Source organism: Eumetopias jubatus, unplaced genomic scaffold (assembly GCF_037043125.1).
Source record: "Eumetopias jubatus isolate StellerSeaLion01/CBP00866 unplaced genomic scaffold, mEumJub1_p1.0 scaffold_11, whole genome shotgun sequence".
In the NCBI taxonomy this organism is placed as follows: Eukaryota; Metazoa; Chordata; class Mammalia; order Carnivora; family Otariidae; genus Eumetopias; species Eumetopias jubatus.
The window spans coordinates 83066375-83082981 of record NW_028274817.1 but is presented as its reverse complement, the minus strand read 5'-3'; the positions used below and the strand labels follow the sequence as shown (position 1 = coordinate 83082981).

At 45.4% G+C, this 16607-nt stretch overlaps 1 protein-coding gene across 1 annotated transcript; it reads left to right on the top strand.

The window, feature by feature from the left end:
- Positions 1-14019: 14019 nt before the first annotated feature.
- Positions 14020-16607, top strand: LOC114203812 (uncharacterized). The gene has a single exon (XM_088028567.1). The coding sequence runs from the start codon at positions 14108-14110 to the stop codon at positions 16301-16303; it is 2196 nt and encodes a 731-aa protein (XP_087884693.1). The 5' UTR covers positions 14020-14107; the 3' UTR covers positions 16304-16607.

The window sequence follows — 16607 nt, the reverse complement described above, 5'->3', positions numbered from 1 at the left end:
TTTCTTTCTTTAAATGTTTGTTTGGAATTCACCAAGGAAAGAGTCTGGGCCCAGGGCATAAATATATAACTGTTCAGGTTATCTATTTTTCTGCGTGAGATTTGGTGGTTAATGTCTTTCAAGGAATCTGGCCATCTCCTCTAATGGATCAAATTTGCAGGCATAGGATTGCCGACGGCATTTCTTTATTATCCCTTTAGTGCCCACGGGATCAGTAGTGATGTCCATTCTTTCCACTCAGATATTGGTAAGTTGTGTCTTCTCTTTTTTTTCTTGGCCAGAAAGAGGTTTGCTTCTTTTATTGGCCTTTGCAAAGAACCAGCTTTTGGTGTCACTGATCTTTGCTACATTTTTCCTGCTTTCGATTTCATGGTTTTCTGCTCTGATTTTTATGATGGATTTCCTTCTGTTTACTTTAGGCTTAAATAGGTCTCTTTTCCTACTTTCTTAAGGTTATTGATTTTAGATCGTTCTTCTTCTCCAGTATGTGAATGTATGCTCTAAATTTCATCTCCCTCTGAAGTATTGCTGTTTCACAATAATTTTAATAAGTTTTATTTCATTTTAATTTAGTTCAAAATGTCCTTAAGTGTTTCTGGAGCCTCCTTCTTTCGTCCATGTGTCGATTAGAAATGTTTTGTTTCATTTCCAAACATAGGCAGCTTATCCATCTACTTTTCTTTTTTTCTTTTTTTAAAGATTTTATTTGTTTATCTGACAGAGAGCTAGAGAGAGAGAGCACAAGTAGGCAGAGCGGCAGGCAGAGGGAGAGGGAGAAGCAGGCTTCCGACTGAGCAGGGAGCCCGATGCGGGACTCGATCCAGGACCCTGGGATCATGACCTGAGCCGAAGGCAGATGCTTAACCGACTGAGCCACCCAGGCGCCCCTCCATCTACTTTTCTGTTGTTGATTTCTAGCTTGATTCCACCGTGGTGTGAGAACCTACTTTGTATGAGTCCTATTCCTTTATATGTGTAAAGGTGTGTTTTCTGTCCCCACATATTGTCTATCTTTGTCAGTGTTCCCCGTGAGCTTGAGAGGCTATGGATTCCGCTCTTGTTGAGTGATGGAGTGTTCTATACAAGTCAAGTAGATTGAGTTGATGGATAATGCTGTTCAGGTTATCTGTATCTTTTCGGTATCTGCTTGTCTGCCCGCTTGATTTACCAATTAGTGACAGAGGGGTGTTGAAATCTCTCACTACCATCAGGGATTTATGTATCTCTCCTTGACCTTTTATCAGGTTTTGCCTCATATATTTTGACACCGTTTAACATTGTTAGTAGGGGCTTATACAATTAGGATTGTTAATGTCCTCTTGGAGAATCGACTCCTTAATCATTATGTGATGCCCCTCTTTATACTTGGCAATTTTCCTTGTTCCGATGTCTGCTTTATCTGAAATTAATGGAGCTCCTGCACCTTGCTTAGGCTCGGTGTTAGCATGGTAAACTTTTCCCTGTCCCTTTACTTTTAAGCTATCTGCGCCTTTGTGTTGAGCGTGAGGTTCTTGTAGGCAACTTATACTTGGTACACTTGGGTCTTCCTTGTGTCCACTCAGAAAATCTCTCTTTAGCGGGTGTACCTAGGCCATTCTCATTTAAAGTCATTATTGATATAATTGGATTGATATTTGCACCTGTTTTCCCCTCTTTTGGTTTATTGCTTATACTGCTTCTCAAACTGTTTCCAGTGGTTGCCCTAGAGTTTACAATATACACTTTTACTAAGCTGAGTCCACCTTCAAAAAACACTGTATGGGTTCACGTGTAGTGCTGCAGGTGCCTCATCACAGAGTATTCCTAATTCCTCCCTCCCATTGCTTGGGATACTTCTGTCTTCCCTTTCATCTATCTGTGTGCTGTGATGACTCAGTACATTGTGCTATCCTGTTTTAGAGAAGAGTCATCTTTCAGATGACACAGGAATAAGAAACATGAAAGATGTTTTTTTTTTTTTTTTACCTCCATTTTACTTCACGAGTCTCTTCCTTTCGTTAGGTAGACCCATGTTTCCAACCCATATTATTTTCCTTCTGCCTGAAGGACGTCTCTTAACATTTCCTGCGAGGCAGATTTCCTGGAGATGAATTTGCTCAACTTTTCTTTGAGAGAATTTTTACTTTTTGTTCATATTTTACTGGAAATAGATTTCTAGGTAGATGGTTTTCCTTTTCAGTCAGCACCTTAAATATTTCATTTCACTCTACTCCTTCTTTGCATGGGTCGTGATGAGAAGTCAGTTGTAATTTTTATTCACATTCCTCAATAGGTAAGATGATTTTCTCTTCTAGTTTGTTCTTTCAACATTTTCTCGTTGTTTTTAATTTTATACAGTTCGAATATAACAACTCTAGGGGTGTGTGTGTGTGTGTGTGTGTGTGTGTGTGTGTGTGTGTACTTAGTGTATATGCTGCTTGGTATTCACTGAGATTCCTGAATCTATGATTTGGTGTCTGTCACTTATTTTGGCAGTTCTTGGCCCTTATGGCTTCCAATTTTCCTTCTTCTCTGTTATCTCTACTTCTTTCCTTTTTTGGAATTTGGATTAATACGTGAAACGTTTTCCAATTTCACATGACAGGAAGTCCAGTTATGGTTTTTTTTTTTTTTTTTCTTTTTCTGTTACTATTTCTTAGCATTTCTGTTTGGAAAGTTTTATTGACCTATGACTTATCTTCAAGCTCACCAATTCTTTCCTCCATTGTGCTGAGTCTACTGACAAACCCTCCTTTCTGTTACTGTGTTTTAGTTTTCTAGTATTTCCTTTTAATTCTCGCTCAGAATTTCCATCTCTCTGCTTACATTACCCATCAGCTTTTGCATGTTGCCTATTCTTCCATTAGAGCCCTTAACAAATTAATCATAGTTATGTTAAATCCCCTATTTGACAATTCCAAAATGGGTGTCATATCAGAGGCTGGCTCTGATGCTTGCTTTGTCTCTTCATTCTCTTAATTTTCGTCCCGCTTTGTAATTTTTTTGTTGAAAGCCAGACATGTTTGGGTAATAGGACCTGAGGTAACTAGGCATTTAGTGTGAATATTTATATTAATCTGGCTTGGAATCTGGGCTGTGTGTTATGTTTGCTGTAGCTATAAGTGCCAGAAGCTTCCAGTTCTTCGAGTGTCCTTATTTTGGTCCCCTCTCTTGAATTTGAGCTTCCCAAATCACTCCTGTTCACAGGGAATCTGCGGTTTTGCAGTGCTTTCAGCTATAATCCACAGTTATTTCTCTGGAACCCCATTGATGTGGTAAGGTGTGGGGAGAGGGAGGTAATTCTGTAGCTTCATGGTTAAATCTCTTGTCTTTTAGTGGGGGCCGGGTCTCTGGGCTACAGCCTTCACAGGTGTATCTCTAGTGGCGTTGCCTTCTCCCATGCCCTCTCTCCTTTCCCTGGCTGCAGTATTCTCAAATTAGTTCCTGGAAGGCTTGACCCCTATTGCCTACCCCCATTCCCTCAGGTGGGACAGGAAGTCTAGAGGGGGCCTGTGTGGGAGGAATACCCTTCCTCCACCTAGGGTAAAGCTCTAGCCAATTGTTTTCCCTGGAGAGTAGGCCTCTGTCATGGGGAAGGCTCTGGGGGTTATTTTGACAATGATTACTCTTCCTCTCTCCCAGCCAGAAGAACTAAGGCACCTTTCTCAGAACTTCACCATGAAAATCCATTTCCTGGAGTGAAAGACCATGAACATGTGGCTGCCCCCTAAGACCTCAGGGGATGGAAGGGGGGGCAGGGTGGAGATGTGGTAGGGGAAGCAGATTCTCACTCTCCTGTTAGTCCAGACTCAGCTTCAAGCAATTCAACTTATTTACCATTTGAGTGCTCTTACCAGTTTATGATTACAGAGGATTCTGATGCAGGAAAGCAGATCTCAGTTTCGACGGCCTGAATTCAACACTCTCTCGAGATTTTATGTGGTGGTTTGCCCTGCCACCCCAGCACTCTGATGAGTCAAAAAAAAAAAAAAAATAGGTTGCTTCAGCTTTTGCACTGTTTTCTTGTTTTAAGGAGGGATTGCTGATTTCCACCTTGTTTCATATGTTGGAGCTGAAACCAGAAGTCTCATTTGTGACCATTTTTGAAACCCAGCACAGTCATTATAAACCGATGATTTGCAAATATCACGGTAAGTACCAAGAGAAGCAGATGCAAGTTGAAAGTATTTGTCTGAGTGAGCCAGTAGGAAGTGTGTGGTGTTTGTGGTGGGAAGAGTGTGTGTGTGGAGGGGGTTGTGGAGGGGTTGGATTTAGAATCAAGTGTTTCCTACTTTCATTCAATGCTAGTATCATTTAACCTTTAAAATCTCCCCACACACACACACACGTGTGTGTGTGTGTGTGTGTGTGTGTGTGTGTGTGTGTGTTTTGAGAAAATTAGGAAATAGGTGATGCATTTTATGTAGAAATAGTCTGCAGAGATTTTATGTAGAAGAATACAAAGCAATTCTAAGCATGATTTCAAGGAGCTTGAATAAACACCCCCAAATACATACAACTCCTGAAACAGTCTCTCTCGGTTGTGGATGTCAGCCGTCACTGTTTGTTAACTATTTGTTTGTGGATGTCAGCTGTCACTAATATGCATGTACTACTTACGATCGTGGCAGGTTTGCACACTAATTGGCTAGGGTAATAATGTGAAAATTGCCCTGTCCTAAGTCTTGGGGAAGCAATGAGAGAGGGGACTAGAATCTCATTTCACGAGTGAAGAAACTAAGGCTAAAAGAGATTAAGTAACTTGCTGAAAAGTCATGCACAAGTAAGGTCTTGGACAGTGTCCCAAGTCTATCTGATATCAGCACCGATGTCCTGTGTGGAATAGTTCTCTGCCTATCCTGGAATGTACATTTTTGAAGAGTTGCAGCTTTATCAGAAAACGGTGTTATTTTTTTCAACTAGGTTTGGGAACCAAACTTACTGAGACAAGTACAAGGAGAGATGAATACCATCATCCAGTTCTTTTCAGAAATCACAGATTCCTAAGCCTTATTAAATTGATTTAGAAGTTAGAAACCAAGATAGAAATCTTCCAAGTTTATTTAATAAAGATAGCCTAAACCCTGATTCCCAGACCCGGAAAAGACGGTACGTGGACGCAAGCCCACAGGTCCACATATACGCACAATGCACAAGCCCACGTGCACACTCCCACATGTGCCCTCAAGCACAGAAATATGGATCTATCTCACTTAGGAGCGTAGATTTAATGTTTTATCCATCAATTTGGAGTATGTAGTGTTTAACGATGTATAGAAAATCTACCACATCCTGGTAGTTTTTCTTGAGAGGATATTGTAATATTGAGAAATATTTTAGTATTTTAATAATCCATTTTATCAATAGGGCCAAGGAGGAGAAAAACATATCATTTGAAATGCTGGGGAAGAAACTCAAGAAATTCAGTCCATCTCTGACAAACAGTCTGTGGTCCTTCTTAGTTCTTGCCTTCAGCTGAAAAAATTGCATTAAAACCCTTTACTACTACCCATCCACCATCCCTTATCTGAAACCCTTGGGACCAGATGTTGCAGATTCATATACCATACTTTCCATAAGAGCCATAAGCAGGGTCTGGAATAGCACTGCTGAATCTAATAAGACAATATTTCCATAGAGAAACACAAATATCCATGCTGAGAAGGATAAATAAAGACTTAAAAACAGCCTCCTGTCAGTTCGGGTCACGTTTTACGTGCATATGAGACAGGAAAAATAACGCTGGTTTTCATAGCTTTTGAGATTTCAGACTTAGAGTAAGGGATTTAGATTCTGAAGTGTGTTTCTGTCAGTTCTTTTTGCATTTTTTTTAAAAAGGATTTATTTACTTGCCAGAGAGAGAGAGAGAGAGAGAGAGAAGGAACACAAGCGGGGGGGGTGGGAGAGGGAGAAGCAGCCTCCCCGTGGAGCAGGGAACCCGATGTGGGACTGGATCCCAGGACCCCGGGATCATGACCTGAGCCGAAGGCAGACGCTTAACGACTGAGCCACCCAGGCACCCCACTTTGCATTTTATATGTGTTTTTCCCCGCTATTTTTGGTAGATTTTCTTTTTATTGGAGTATAACATACAAAGAGGAGAGAGCACTAGTCATAAATGACAGCAATTTGATGACATTTCACAAAGTGAACACATGCATGTAACCACCACCGAGATCAAGACATACGACATAACTGGTGTCCCAGAAGCCTAAACTGTGTCCTTCTCTAATGATTACACCTGACAGTTAACCACTCTTCTGACCTATGTCACCGTAAGGGTTTTTTTGGGCTGTTTTTAAACTCTCTACAAATAGAATTATCAATCATGTGCCTTTTTATGCCTGCCTTCTTTTGCTCAATGTTCTGATATTGAGATCTGCCCATGTTGTTGCACGCAGGGATATATTTGCCTGTTTCATGTCTGTACGGTAGTCTCTACTATGAGTATACCACACTGTGTGTATTCACTCAGCTGTTGATAGATGTTCGGATTGTTTCCAGTTCCTGACTATCACCGATAATGATGCCGTGAACGTTTTTATTCATGTGTTTTGGAGAACATGTTTGCACTTCTGTTTGATTATGTACATGGATTGTGTGGTAGCCAGAATTCCATGATGATGCCCAGTGACCCTTGTCTTGGCACAATCTCCACCCATTGGGTGTGGATGGAACCTGTGGACATGAGGAGATAGCACTCTGATGATGATGTGAAATTATATAGCAAAAAGGATTTTGCAGATGTAATTAAGGCCACAGATCAGCTGACCTTAAGCTAGGGAGATTGTTCGGGGGTGGGCCAGACCTAATCAGGGGAACACTCACAAGGGCCTAGGCCCCCTTCCGAAAGAGAGATTTGAGGCACGAGAGAGCATGTTCAGGGGGCCACATGGTGAGGAGCTGAAGGCAGCCTCTAGGAGAGGAGTGCTGTCCCTGGCTGACAGCCAGCGAGAGAAAGGGGCCTCAGTCCTCCAGCAGCCTGGAACTGAATTCGGCCAACAACACGGATGTGTTTGGAAGGGACTATTCCCGAAAGCCTCCAGAAAGGGGTGCAGCAAGTCCACTGCCCTCTCACCCTGTGAGACCCGGAGCAGGGAAGCCAGTCACACTGGGCACAGACTTCTGACCTGCACAACTGTGAGCTAATAAAATGGGGGTTGTTTTAGGCTGTTAGGAGTGTGGTCATTTATTCCACACCAATAGGAAGCTAATACAGATTTTGGTACCTGAATGTGGGGTGCCGCCACTGCAAACAGCTAAAGATGTAGGCCTGGCTTTGGCACTGGGTAGTGGGCGAGGGCTGGAGGAATTTTGATGTGCACGCTAAAGAAAGCCCAGGTGGCCTGAGAGAAAGCCCTGATTGCCTCAGACAGACTGTTAGTAGAAATCTGAACTTTAAGGACATCGCTGGTGAGGGTTCAGAAGGAAGCAAGGGACACGTTATTGGAAACTGGAGGAAGGGGATCCCTGCTACGTAGTGGCAGAAAGTTTAACAAGATTGTTGCCTGCGGTTACGTGGAAAGAAGAAAATATAAATGACAAACTTGGCTATATGGCTAAGGGAGAAGTTGGAGGTAGCAGAATTTGGATAGTATAATAGGAAAAACCTAGATTGCCTTGAGCAGAGTGTTAGTGCCGATCTGGAATTGAAAAACCAAGGATTATTCTAGGCTTTGAAACTTTATCAAAGAATTCTGGCTGTTGTTCTCCCAGCTGGATTTCCAAACTGCTTTGGGACTCTTAACTCCTTTCTGCCTTCCTACCCCTGCCCCTCTTTTCCAACCAGAGTGTTCTAGCTGTTATCTCGTGCCCATCCCACCGTTGTGTGTTGGGGAAGATAGCTTGTCTGTCACTTTAGTGTCACCAGTCCTCAGCTGGAGAGGGATTGTGCCCCGGGAGTTGTACTGCATGGATTATACCCAGGAAACCTCATCCATGCCTGATTTGGATGACTAGGATGATGAGATTCTGGACTTTGAGCTGTGCAGTTTTGATGAGCTCTTGGACTTGAGCTGTTGCCATAATACCATGAAAAATTTGGAGACTGTGGGATGGAGTGAATGAGTTTTGTATGTGGGACAGACTGGATCACTGGGGGCCAGAGGGCATACTGTGGTAGGCAAAATTCTAAGAGGACCCCAGGTGACCCTCAACCTTGTATAATCCCCTCCCGTTCAGTGTAAGAGGAGCCCATGAATATGGTCAGATATCACTCCTGTGATGATTATGTTACATTACATGGGAGAGGAGATTTCACAGCTGTATTAAGCTTCTAAGTCAGTAGACCTTCAAATAAGGACGTCATCCTGGATGGGCCAGCCCTAATCAGGTGAGCCCTTATAATGGGCCCCTCCTGAGAGACTCAAGCATGACAGGGTGTCTGGAGGGGTCCATGTGGCAGGGAACTGTGGGCAGCCTCTAGGAGCTGAGAGTGGGACTGAATTCTGCCAATAACCCAAATGAGCTTGGCAGTGGACTTCTCAGAGCCTCCACTAAGAAACACAGTCTGCCCAACACTTGATTTCCCCCTGTGATACACTGAGCATAGAACAAAGGCATGTCACACATGGACTTCTCACACACAGAACTGTGAGCTAATAAGCAGACATTGTTTTTAAGTAGCTGAATTTATGGTACTTTGTTATGCAGGAATCGATCATTAATACAGATGGCAATTCTGGTATAGAGAATGTACATGATCAGCTTTGATAGATAGTGCCAGTTTTCCAAAGAGGTGGTACCAATTTACACTTGCACCAGCATTAGAGAGTTCCTCCATATCCTCACCTAATCTTGATATTGTTAGTTGTCTTGGCTATTCTAATAGATGTTTCGTCAGGGATTTTTATTTATTTAGTTAGTTAGTTAGAGGGCACGTGCGAAGAGAAGGGAGGGGCAGAGGGAGGGGAGAGAGAGTCTTAAGCAGACTCTGTGCTGAGCGCGCAGCCCAGTGCTTGGGGCTCAATCTCACAACCCTGAGATCTCGACCTTAGCCAAAACCAAGAGTCCGAGGCGTAACAGACTGTGCCACCCAGGCGCCCCAGCTCACTGGGATTTTAATGTACATATCCCTGGTGACCGAGGTTGAGTAGCTTTTTGTTTGCTCATCGGTTAGTTAGTGGGATGTCCTGTTTTGTGAAGGTCCTGTTCAAATACTGTGCCAGTTTTCATTGCATTGCCTTTTTTTCCTTCTTGATTTTAGGAGGTATTATAGCCTGTACACGAGACGTCCATGAAATATACATGTTGCAAATACCTTTCTCCTATTCCGAGGTTTATCTTTTCACTCTCTAAATGTGTCTTTTGATGAACGGAAGTCCTTATTTTGATGAAGTCCAAATTACCAGTGTTTCCCTTTCTCATTAGTGCTTTCTGTGTGCTGTTTCCACTCTCTTTGCCAATCCCAAGGTCATAAATATTTGTTCATAACGTTATTTTCAATAAGCTTTAACTTCTGGAATTAATTTTTGTGTACGGCATAAGTTAGGGGCCAAAGTTATTTTTTTCCAAGTGGATGGATATCCAGTTAGTCTAGCTCCACTTATTTAAAAGACCATCCTTTCCCCAGAGCACTCTAAGTGGCACAGTTGTTGTAAATGTGGTGTGGTGACTGTGCTTGTGTGAGTCTATTCGTGGACCCTTCTCTTTGTGTCTTTTGGCCTATTTGTCTATTCTTGTGCTCATACCACACTATCTTAATTATAGCGTCATAGTTGGTCTTGTTATCTGGCTGTGAAAGTCCTGAAAAGTCTTGTTTTTTGTTTTAGATGGCTTTGGCTGTTCTCGGATCTTTGTTATCCATATATAATTTAGAAGCAGCTTGACAATTTCCGTTTTCAAAAGAAAAAACTCCTGGGAATTTCATTGGGACTGCATTGAATCCATAGATCAGTTTCACAAGAATTCTCTCTTCCATTCACTTTCATACTGTTGTCTTCCAATACATAAACATGACATATGTCTGATTTATGTAGGCTGTCTTTAATTTCTCTCAGAAGTGCTATCTGTGGGCAGAGGTCTTGGGACTCCTTTGTTAGATTTGTTCCTAGGTGTTTGTTCTCTTCTGATGCTGTCATAGATGGCATTTAAAAATTTTTTCTCCTTATAATTCTAATGTCAGTATATAGAAATCCAATTGTATTTTGTAAAATTGACCATATATCCAGCAACCATGCTAAATCATTTATTAATTATAGTATCAGATACATATGCTTTTTGACATTTTTAATGTAAACCATCTGTTGTGTCTCTTTTATTTCTTTAAGCGCTGAGAAAACTTATCCCAAAGACTGCAAGCAGACGTGCATCTCATTGATATGGGGGAATATCGACGGGAGAATGCCCATTCCTAAACCAGTCACTGGAAGGGTAATGAGATTACTATGACCTGGTTAGTCAACCACACTGTCCGGTATAATCAGATACGTTGCATTGTGGGCCATGGTTTCTCTTTATTTTAACCAAATATGTAAATACTTGGAAATGAAACCTTGATCAGAAAGGTAAAAATCAGGAGATTGATGATGATGGATTGATAGTGGTGGAATGTCCCTCCCCATAAATGAGCTGAAATTACAGTTCTTAAGGTACATCATTTCTTAAGCAAAGATTAGTATGGTTAATATTTGAAAACCGTTCTGTGCATTGCGAAGGAACAATTAAGATGAACTAGTTTACTTCTTACATACCCTTCTGGTGATTATAAAATACAAAGTTATCACAGAAAATTTAACACCTACACATACCAAACTTTTAACAATAGTTACTGATCACTGACAAGATTGACTATGATTTAAATTTTGTTTTAAACTTTTCCAAATTATCTAAATACCCCACCACAGGGTTTGTCAACCTGGACACTACTGACATTTGGACCGGATAATTGTTTGTTGTAAGAGGCTAGCTTGTGCATTCAGGGATTTTTGAAGCAGCATCCCTAGTTTTGATCCACTGGATGGCAGTAGCATCTCCCCTTTCCCCAAATTGTCACAAACAAAAATGTCTCCCAACATTGTCAAGTGCCCCCTGGAGGGCACCATGCAGCTGGATGAGCATCATTACAATATAGTAAATGAGATTTTAATATATATCCAATTCTAGATATATAGATAGTAAATGAGATTTTAATATACATCGAATTCTAGGTATATGTATAGATAGTATACATATATTCAGTATATTCAGTATATAATTTTTATTTGCATAACATAGCCATTTTCCAATAGCATTAAAAGTTCTTCAGAAACATCCCATAAACTCTACATAAGTTTATTCTGTGGACCATCCAGTATCCTGCCAGAAATTTAGGTGGTTTCAATTTTTTTTTTTAAACAAATGACACCAAAATAATCACTTCCGATCAAATAACATTGTGGTTTAATATATGTATATTTCTTCCGAATCAATGCCTAGAAGAGAAATTGTAGCACCAAATGGATTTCATGTTTATATATGTTTTGTCAGATTTCCATCTGGCAGGGTGCTCTGAATGTAGAACCCCAATCCGGTAACATATGTGAGAGCCTGGTTTCTTACAACAGCTTAAATCATAATTAAACACTAAAAATTAGTTGCTTTCCATAATGCAAATATCTGTATTTTTCTGAATGCAAGAGTAATCTATGCTCGTTGAGAACATTTAGAATATAAAGTATGAGGCAAACAAAACTTACTTTCCCAGGGATGCCTGGGTGGCTCAGTCGGTTAAGCTCTGCCTTCGGCTCAGGTCATGATCCCAGGGTCCTGGGATTGAGTCCTGCATCAGGCTCCTTGCTCAGCAGGGAGTCTGCTTCTCCCTCTGCCTGCTACTCCCCCTGCTTGTGCTCTCTCTTTCTCTCTCTCTCTCTGACAAATAATAAACAAAAAACCCTACTCTTGCAGATTTTTTTTTTTGAGAATTGAGAATCACTAGATTCCTACTGTGTCCCCAATCTGCAAGTCTTCCCAATTCCAGGAAGTGGCACCACCATCCACCCAGATACTATGGCCAAAATCTAAGAGTCCTGATTGCTGTCCTTCACTCATGATCCCACAGACATTCATGTTTTCCCAGCTGAGGCCTCAGACGATATCGTAGAGCAGAGATGAGCCATCTGCCGTCTGCCCTGTCTGAATTCTAGCTCTACAGGATGCCTGAGCATGATCAAATGGTCATTGTTCCATGACACTAAGTTATGGAGCGGTAGATGAGAACACATTCTCTTCATTTAAACACATCCTCTATTTCATCAGTATTTCATTTTCCATATTCCATTTTATTTATATTCATTGTCTATTCCACCCTTCATAACTTTGTATTCTATATTTCATTCCAGGTTTCATTCCATTTGTTGCTATTCCATCCTGGTACTTTTAAATCTATAGTGCAAATTTCATAGTCCATTGATTTCATGACCTTGCAAATTCTATTCCAACGGTTTCCTCCCATTTTCTTTAATATTTTACTTCACTGTATATTCCACTCCATTCTTTTTCTCATATAAAGAAGTTATTTTTTTATTCCACATGCCATCAGATATTTATTTCCATCCTCCTTTCCATTCCATTTTCCCATTATATTCTATTCAATTTTCATCCTGTTCAATTTTCCATTCCATATCCTGTTTAAGTCCGTATTCCATCCCCCATTTCATTCCAATTCCCACTGCAGTTAGTCTCCACTTCATCCCGTTTGGCATTCCATTTCAAATCCATTTTCCCTTCCATATTATTTAACACTCCAAATTCCATTCCATTCTACTTTGCATTGTGTTTTGCTCCAGTTGCTCTTCCGGTCCAGTAAGGCTCCCATTCCATTCGGCCGAAATTGTCATAATGGTGACTTTCAGAACATCTTGCTGATATTTTAATCAAAGAGTTACAAATGTGCATGGCCTGTGCCAAGAATTTCTTCATCTGGGAGTTTATCGATAGCAAGGACACAATTGAGGATATGAACGATTTTTAGTAAGAAGGATGTGCTTCACAGTGATGTGTTATAGATGGTGAGACGTTGGTTGATATTGGAATGTTTGAAGATGTAAGCTTCTGGTATAAATGGAATATTTTCTACTTAAAAATTGCCTTGTGGAAATTTACTTATTGACATGGAGAGAGTTTTCTGGACCCAAAAAAGCAGGTGACCAAACAATATGGATAAGTGATCCCATTTCATAAAATAAACTATGTGTAACTTGCCTTATAGGTGTGTCAATTTAGGTGCTGGCTTTCTTACATTTGCTTTTCTGTTTTGGGTACTGAAATGGCAGCCCTTCTGTAATAATGACTAAAAATCTGGTCTAAATATTGGACTTCAAGCGTGTGCATCACAGCATATTTGTATTAACAAAAACTAGAGAGTAGATCACACAAATGAATGTACATTCATCAGTGGATTGCTATGCAGCCCATACAAATGTTGATGCATATTTAAGGACAGTATCATCCTTAATCCCAGGCAACCCCAGTCTGTGTTCAGGGGGCAAGGCAAGGAGAAGCATCCTACTGGAAAATTCTAAATCCAACCTCTGGGTGCGTGGCAGCAGTGCTGAACATCCCGAGCCCAGGCAGTGTGGGCCCCATCCCTTTTGTTACTTTCAGGCCGTTCTCCAACCCTACAGCCCACTAGAGGAGTTCTGGGACAGTCTCTTCTGGAGTCACACATGGGCCCTGCGTCCTGACGGGATTCCAGGAGGGATGCCCAGCTCAGCGGTATCTCCTCTTGGCCAGTGTGGTATTTCTTTCAAGCCACTGCTTGAAAGTTTCACCACCAGAGTGGTGCTGACAAGCTAAACTGATTTGGGGTGACTCAAACTGTTTATACAGACAGTATCGCTGCCCTCGCCCTCGAAACACACACACACTCTCTCTCTCACTCGCTCTCATAGGGGCCCAGGTATGGATCGGAAATTCACATCGTGGACCCGGCAGCAGCGGCCCCCAGAATGGTGGAGCACACGGTTTGGTTTGGCGCCAGACGGAATTAGGTTGGCTCGCTCCCTTTAAGACGCGAGTCACGTGGCAACCACCCGACCAATCAGGTGAAGATCCGACCAGGACACGCCCATCCTCACTCCTCCCCCTCGGAGCTCTACCCAGGCGGCGTCTTTGGCCACGCTCTCGCGTCTCGGAGAGAGAATCTGGAGTTATGTCCACTCCGTCGTCCGACCAGAAGGCGCAGATGCAAGAGCAGGGTGAGGTGCCCACAGGGCCGAAGAACGAGGTTGCCCCTGCCCCCGGCAACGCCCGTGGGGCCGGGAACCCCGATCCCAGTGCCTTGGTCCCCTCGGTCTCGAGCGGCCTTTCTCCCTCGGGTGGTGGCGCCCCACACAGTGGCACGGCAGGTTCCTCTGTCTTTGCCCTGGCTGCCGCCGGCGCCATTTCGATCAATGGCGAGGGCCCGGAGCTGCCCTCCATGGGCTGTGTGCCGGAGAGAGAGCGTGCTGACCTCCAGGGCGGCTGCAGTCCCCACGCCGAGCTGAGATGGCTGGTGCCCGGGGCGGGCCTAGGTCTCCAGGCCTCACACGCGGGCGGCGTGGCCGCCATGGTGCAAGCCATGAGGGGAGTTGGTCAGGCCAGCGGGCTTCCGACCCTGACCGCGAGACCGGGGAAGGGCCGTGGGAGGAAGAAGCCCGGCCGCGAGGAGGCTGCCCAGGCTCAGAAGCCCCCAGGGCGGCGCTATCCGTTTCCTGCGCTTCCTACAGCTCAGTGCCCCGTGCCCTTGCCGCCATCTTCTCCGGGGTCTCAGCCCAGCGGCCGCCGCCGTTCTCGGGCTTCTCGGTCGGGTCACGCATCCCAGCCAGGCCCAGTCCTCCGCAGTCAGGCCCGGGCACCAGGCCCAGTCCTCCGCAGTCAGGCCCGGGCACCAGGCCCAGGACTCCGCAGTCAGGCCCGTGCACCAGGCCCAGTCCTCCGCAGTCAGGCCCGGGCACCAGGCCCAGGACTCCGCAGTCAGGCCCGGGCACCAGGCCCAGTCCTCCGCAGTCAGGCCCGTGCACCAGGCCCAGTCCTCCGCAGTCAGGCCCGGGCACCAGGCCCAGGACTCCGCAGTCAGGCCCGGGCACCAGGCCCAGTCCTCCGCAGTCAGGCCCGTGCACCAGGCCCAGTCCTCCGCAGTCAGGCCCGGGCACCAGGCCCAGGACTCCGCAGTCAAGCGGCCAGGCCAGGCCCTGCCCTTAATGGGCACGCCACCCCGCCAGGCATTGATGACCTCAGCCGTGAATCTGAGCCAGGCTCTGCTCGCCGCCGCCGCCATGCACCTGAACCAGGTCCTGTTCGTCGTCGCCGCCGCCGACGCCGCCGCCGACGACGCCGCCGCCGCCGCCGCGGCGCCCGCGGCGCCCGCGGCCGCGGCCACCGCTCATCTGAGCCAGGCCCTGCCCCGCGAAGCTGCACCACTCCGCCAGGCCCGGCCCCTTCTAGCTACACCACCCTGCCACGCCCTCTCCGCAGGCAAGTGGCCGTGCCGGGCCCTGCTCTCCGCAGCCAAGCGTCCGAGTCGGGCCCAACACTTCGCAGCAGTGCATCCGCACAAGGCCCTGCGCGCCGCCGCCGCCGTCGTACCACCCCACCAGGTCCTGCTCTTCGTAATTCCACAACTAGGCCTGGCCAGGCCCTCCGCCGCCCCGCCACCCCACCGGGTCGGGCTCTCAGCAGTCCTGCGTCCCACCCAGCTTCTCTTCGCCGCAGCGGTGCACCCTGTCGAGGCCCTGTTCTCCACGACGGCGCTACTGGGCCAAGCGTTGCTCTCGAAATCCACGCCTCCCCTCCCGGCCCTACTCTCCGCAGCAGCCTCGCAGCCAGTCCAGGCCCTGTTCTCCGGAGCCACGCCTCCACACTGGGCCCTGTCCTCCGGAGCCATGTTACCCAGCAAAGATCAGCAGCTCACAGCCTTCCTTCTCCACCAGGGCTGGCCGCCCAGAGCCCTTCTCCCCCTGGGTTTGCCTTAAGAAGGCTGGTCTTCTGGAGCAGCTCAGATTCACCTGATCCTGCGGTCCTGTTCTTTGCCTCCCAGCCTGGTCCTGCCATCCGCGCGAGTTCCTCCTCACCATCCTCTCTTGGCGCGTTCTCTTCTCTCTTACCTAGGCGATATAGTGAGAGCTTCTCCTCCTCATCCCCTGGGTCTCCTGGCCTGAACCCCTGCCCCTCCCCTGCTGGGTGTTCTGTCCTGACCTCCTCTTCGTCCTCCCCTTGGTTTTGTGGTCTGGGCTCCATCTCCACCCCTAGCCCTGCTAGCATTAGGCGTGCCTTGCTGCCAGCACTTGATGCCCTGAGCCCTCTCTCTCCAGGAGAACAGGCTGAAATAGGGAGCACACTGTACCCACCTATACCTCCTATGCTGTGACCCTCCTCATAAGACCCAAAAAAGGAACCCGCATCCACCCACTGTCCTAAATGGGCTGCCTGCCCTGCAGTTAGGTGTGAGGTTTCCAAGTTTTGTGAGCCAGCAACCAATGTCCTGAGTTTTGAAACTTCCTCTCCCCAAGACTCCACCACCCAACACTTACCTGCTGTTGGCCCTTGATTCCAGGGCCCCTTCTCCCTCAAAAGGGCTAGCCTGCCTTTGCCCCTGAGTTGAGATTCCCCTTTTCCAGTGTTGCCACTTATACAATTAATTTTTGATGAATAAAATTAAAATGTTGACTTCA

Excerpts from the sequence above, each read along its gene's own strand:
- LOC114203812 (XM_088028567.1), top strand. The coding sequence starts at position 14,108 with ATGTCCACTCCGTCGTCCGACCAGAAGGCGCAGATGCAAGAGCAGGGT.